General features: G+C 46.1%; 1 protein-coding gene across 1 annotated transcript; it reads left to right on the top strand.

The window, feature by feature from the left end:
- Positions 1-1,778, top strand: LOC309589046 (beta-microseminoprotein-like; the record flags this gene model as incomplete). Its single annotated transcript, XM_082308897.1, has 3 exons — positions 1-124; positions 662-764; positions 1,649-1,778. 3 exons carry the CDS (start codon positions 1-3, stop codon positions 1,776-1,778), a joined length of 357 nt encoding a protein of 118 aa, XP_082165023.1.
- Positions 1,779-6,061: the final 4,283 nt, after the last annotated feature.

Below are 6,061 nucleotides of genomic sequence, written 5' to 3'. Positions count from 1 at the left end.
ATGGGCTCTGTGTCTTTTTTACAGAAGAGCTTTCTGGCTTTCCTTGTTGCAATGGGCATCATAGTGACGCTGGGTGATGCATACTGCTTTTCTAAAATGCGCAAGCCAGGAGAGGCTAGCAAAGGTAAGAACAGGGAAGGTCCTCTCACTTGAGTGTTCTGTGGCAGCTTGGCTCTATGTGGAGCTGCCAGGAAGGGCTCAAAATACAAGGGAGGGCGGGAGATGTCAGAAAGAGGCAAATAGGAGGTTCCAGCACCAAGTTTCCAAAAGTAGGGAAAAACCAAGTCTTCCCCTGGACTGGGTATGGTTGCAGCAATATTATTGCTATTGGTGGTGGGTTACTATTGCTACTCCAGCATACGGAGCTGATGCTGGAGTTGAGGGTAGTTTTGAATAAAGTGTGGTGCCAGGCGGCAGACCTGGCTCTTTGGTTGCTCACGTTCACCCCAGATCTGTCACACTGAAACAGTGTCTAACAAGTGAATAAGAAGCAAGCTCAGGCTCTCAAAATAGTCCAGGTAATAACCTGGAGAACAAAATTACTTCTACTTTACTATTGCCAAGAAAAACATTTTCAGAAAACTTGCAATCACTTTTAAACTTTTTAGCCCTTATGTGGAGGCTTAAAGAACATGTTTTCTTTTGCTGCTGTCTTACGCAGGCTGTGTCCTGGATGGAAAACTATACCCCTTTGGAGAGATCGCAAGGACAGATAATTGCTTCAGATGCAGCTGCAACCTAGAATCAATGCGTTGCTGCTCCCTGTAAGTTTTAACTTTTTGGTAGCATCATTGCCCATAGGAAGACCACAGCTTTGCATTTACTGGGAATAAATGAGTTCCTAAGGGCACAAGAGATCCTTTCCTGACCCCTGTCACAGAGCTAGGGCAAGCCATATACAGCTCTTGATCATTTGGATCCTTGGCTGTGTTTACCTGAGCTCACTTTCTGCTGACTGGGAGTGGACACAAGCCCTTCCAGACACATCCAGTTGGTGCTTGCCTTTATTTTGCGCAACCTGTGGACCCCTCTTACACTGCAGTTAAGTCTTTCCTTAGCAGGGAAAGTGGGGGCAGGAAGGAATTCATTCCACAAGTGAAGCTCCTTTACAGGGTTTGTGATGATCTGAATCCATTTCAGGAGATGCTTTTCTCCAGGGAACATGCTGAGCCTAGAGTGAGAAGCCTCTGCTCTGAAGTATCTATCTCCAACATCCTCCTTTCCTCTTATCCAACCTTCTCAAAGGGCCAAAATGCCTTGATTAAGATCATAGCCTTTGCTCAAGTGACACTCAATCTGTCAGGAAACATCTACCACATTCTAAGCAAACTGGCAATAATGAAAAATTAATGGAAAAGAGATAAAACATGTGAAGATCATGCTTATGTCACACTGTAGAGTGCTGTGCTAGAAATCCTATGCTAGTGCTGAGCGTAATGGTGCATCTACACAGCGCAGTCCAGCAAGGCATCATTTGAGGCCCTGGAAGCTGTAGCTGTGTGGCACTCAAGCTAGCTAGGCTGGTCTTAGCCATAGTTTTAGAGGTATCCCACTCAGCACTAGTTCAAGCTATAATCACTGAACCACTATAGCACTGAATCTTTTATTTCTCTCAGTCTAACATTTGATTTCTCTTTGCCAATTGCAGCTTTCATACTCCTGTTGGTTATGACAAAGAGAACTGTAAAGTCGTTTTCAACAAGAAAAGCTGCGACTATGACGTGGTGCAGAAGAGTGACCCCTCAAAGGAGTGCCCTGTCTATTCTCGTGTGGGCTAACAACCCACCTGCTCCAAACCTCTTTGCCCCGTGGAATTCCTCCCTTTCCTACAGATGTTTTGTCATCACAGAGAAGCTCAAAGAGGTGGGAGGTCTTGTAAAAGAGAGTACTTCAGCAGCTCACTTTTAATCTCCTAATTGTTCTAATTCAGTATACAAGATGTATAATCAGATACAATGTCTCATTTCTGTCATTACTTGCATTGATATCACTGAGCTTATCTGAATACAATAAATCCAGATGAAACATCCAGAAATGCTTAATAACGATAGAACCATAGAATTTTTAGGTTGGAAAAGACTTGTAAAATCATCAAGTCCACCCCTAAACCATGTCCCTAAGCACCACATCTACACATCTTTTAAATACCTCCAGGGATGGGAACTCAACTGCTTCCCTGGGCAGCCTGTTCCAATGCCTGACTACCCTTTCAGTGAAGAAGTTTTCCTAATATCCAAACTAAACCTCCCCTGGTGCAACTTCAGGCCATTTCTTCTCATCCTATCACTTTTTACTTGGGAGATGAGACCAACACCCACGTTGCTCCAACCTCCTTTCACGTACTTGTAGAGAGTGATAAGGTCTCCCCTCAGCCTTCTCTTCTCCAGACTAAACAACCCCAGCTCCCTCAGCTGCTCCTCATAAGCCTTGTTCTCTAGACCCTTCACCAGCTTCATTGTCCTTCTTTGGACACGCTCCAGCACCTCGATGTCCTTCTTGTAGTGAGGGGCCTAAAATCAAACACAGTACTCGAGGTGAGACCTCACCAGTGCCGAGTACAGGGGCACTATCACGTCCCTGGTCCTGCTGGCCACACTATTCCTGATACAAGCCAAGACGCTATTGGCCTTCTTGGCCACCTGGGCACACTGATGGCTCATATTCAGGTGGCTGCTGACAAACACCCCCAGGTCCTTTTCTTCCAGGCAGCTCTCCAGCCACTCTTCCCCAAGCCTGTAGCGTTGCATGGGGCTGTCGTGGCCCAAGTGCAGGACCTGGCACTTAGCCTTGTTAAATCTCATACAGTTGGCTTAGGCCCATCGATCCAGCCTGTCCAGATCCCTCTGTAGAGCCTTTCTACCTTCAGGCAGATCAACACGCCCACCCAACTTGGTGTAGTCTGCAAACTTACCGAGGGCGCACTCAATCCCCTCATCCAGACCATTGATAAATATAATAAACAGGACTGGCCCCAGTATTGAGCCCTGGGGAACACCACTTGTGACTGGTCACCAACTGGATTTGACTTCATTCACCACCACTCTCTGGGCTTGGCTATTCAGCCAGTTTTTTACCCAGTGAAGAGTGCACTCATCCAAGCCACGAGCAGCCAGTTTCTCCAGGAGAATGCTCTGGGAAAGAGTGTTAAAGTCCATACTAAAGTCCAGGCAGACAACAACCACAGCCTTTCCCTCATCCACTAAGTGGGTCACCTTGTCATAGAAGGAGATCAGGTTGGTCAAGCAGGACCTGCCCTTCATGAACCCATGCGGGCTGGGCCTGATCCCCTGATTGTCCCACACGTGCCACGTGATGGCCCTCAGGATGATCTGCTCCATGACCTTCCCCAGCAGGTCAGGCTGACAGGCCTGTGGTTCCCTGAATCCTCCTTCTGGCCCTTCTTGTAGATGGGTGTCACATTAGCTAACTTCCACTCAGCTGGGACCTCCCCAGTTAAGCACAACTGCTGGTAAATGATGGAAAGTGGTTTGGCAAGCTCCTTCACCAGCTCCCTCAGTATCCTCGGGTGGATCCCATCTGGTCCCATAGACTTGTGGGCATCTAGGTGGAGTAGCAGGTTGCTATCTGTTACCTCTTGGGTTATTGGGGCTTTATTCTGCTTCCCATCTCCATCTCCCAGCTCAGGGGGCTGAATACCCTGAGGATAACCAGCCTGACTATTAAAGACTGAGGCAAAGAAGGCATTAAGTACCTCAGCCTTCTCCTCATCCTTTGTGGCGATGTTGCTCTCAGGCGCTGTGATTCCTGTTTGCTTTCTCAAACAGGGGGAAAGCAATTCTTCTAGCACAAGTATGCTCTCGGTAACTGTTAAAATACTTTCAAGAAGTAGTCACAGACATTGTGGGGTTTTTACAGCAGGGTTTCCTGGGCTTCCTTTTGGACACCGCTATGCAATGCATACTGTTATTATGAACTAAACAGGCCAGGTGTAATTCTGGTGAAACCTGCCTGTCATGGTTTAATCCCAGCTGGCAACTAAGCACCACACAGCTGCTTGCTCGCTCACCCTCACCCTCCCCTCCTGGTGGGATGGGGGAGAGAATTGGAAGGGTAAAAGTGAGAAAACTTGTGGGTTGAGATAAGAACAGTTAAATAATTGAAATAAAATAAAATAATAATGATAACAATAATAATGAAAAGGAAAAGAACGACAACAAAGAAGAACAAAACCCAGGAAAAACAAGTGATGCAACCACTCACCACCCGCCGACCGATGCCCAGCCTGTCACCAAGGAGCAACCACTGCCCCCCCGCAGCCAACTCCCCTGAGTTTATATACTGAGCATGTCATCATACGGTATGGAACAGCCCTTTGGCCAGTCTGGGTCAGCTGTCCTGGCTGTGCCCCCTCCCAGCTTCTTGTGCACCTGGCAGAGCATGGGAAGCTGAAAAGTCCTTGACTAGTGTAAGCACTACTTAGCAACAACTAAAACATCAGTGTGTTATCAACATTATTCCCATACTAAATCCAAAGCACAGCACTATACCAGTCACTAGGAAGAAAATTAACTCTATCCCAGCCGAAACCAAGACAGAGCCACAACAAGTGTCTTTATGTTGTTCTGTTCTAGTTGCTGCCCATCAGGAACAGACAAGAAGCATGTAGAACCAGAAATGGGAGGAAGCAGGATTTTATACATTACAGTGGAAAAGAGCAGAGAAGAAAAAAGAGAAAAGATCCCAACAGCCAAGGTATTCCATGGATTTGGCTAGGGCATTCTGTGGCTGCCCTCCCCACCCCAGTCTGTTCTGAGTCCATGCAGCAATAATATACAACTGCTAAGTTTTATCTTCATGGAATCAGTGACTAACAAGTTCAGAAAATGGAAACAAGCTCATGCTCTCTAAATAGAGCTGAAATACAGTGTAGGTGGGGTATACTAAGGATTAACTGAGCTTCCCCCCCCCAAAAAAAAAGCCCAGAGGTCACTGAACTAAGTAACCAACAGTATAAAACTGAAGTTAAGCTTCCTTTCATTTTGTGCATGCATGTACAGGTTGTATTAAAGATGGAAGACTGCACAAATTTGGTACCACCTGGAGGACCAAAGGCGTGCTTCCAATATCAGTGCAGCCAGAGCAGGGTCCACTGTCGCACCATGTAAGTTCCACCACGCCAGAGGCACTAGTGGCAAGAACTACAGCAATGCTCTCATCTGCCACCCTTCCTATAGCGAACTCCTTAAGTCACACCTCCAGAAAAAGTATTTTATTTTTCATAGACTTATGATATTCATTTGCTTAACCAGCTGCAGGGTCAGGATAACAAGCTGTGTTTGAAATCACTGTGTTCTCTCATTTCTGGAATAAACTTTTCTGGCATTTTCTGATTCACTGAGGATTTCTAAGCTCTTTTTGTTACCATGTGGCTTGAGTTGAAAGTTAGAAGTGTAGGAAATATTGTGTTTCCTATAAATTGGAGATCTCTTTTTGGCTAGCTCTGTCACTCCTATCCGTTCTGTTTTACTGCCTCTGGACTTTTGCCCTTTCTGCTACAGCATTTGTGGCTATCTTCCTCAGTGCTACCCACACTGCAGAGATGGAGGTCTCCTCCTTGCAAACACAGCCTGGCATTTGTGGTTGATTCTTTAGATCTTTCTGCCTGTCTCTATGTCCCTTGCTTAGCACTGAGCCTTCATTTGGAGATCATGACCTGACAGGATTTTCCAGACTAGCTGAGGAATTAGCATGTGCTTTAAAAGAATGCATTTGTGCCTTAGGAAGAGGGATCTTTGCTTATCCACAGAACTAAACAGGGAAATAACAATGAAGTGTTTCTCATCCCACTGAAATTGAACTGAATTAAAACTGAAATTTGGCCCAGGGACTCTGCTACATACGGAAGGAGACAGGGGTGTTCAGCTCAGGGGAGAAATGACATTGTTGTCTCCAGCTTGGGCCTCCCAGCTTAAATTGAGACCTTGATTCAAATTTCTGCTATGCCACATGTTACCTGGGACAAGTCACTCACACCATCTGTGCCCCTTGCCTGTAAAATTAATACAATTCTTTGCTAACCTCTATACCAGGAGAGATCTGA

This window comes from Platalea leucorodia (assembly GCF_965183815.1).
Source record: "Platalea leucorodia genome assembly, chromosome: 4".
In the NCBI taxonomy this organism is placed as follows: domain Eukaryota; kingdom Metazoa; phylum Chordata; class Aves; order Pelecaniformes; family Threskiornithidae; genus Platalea; species Platalea leucorodia.
The sequence above is the reverse complement of the archived record's forward strand: the minus strand, read 5'-3'. Positions and strand labels throughout refer to the sequence as shown.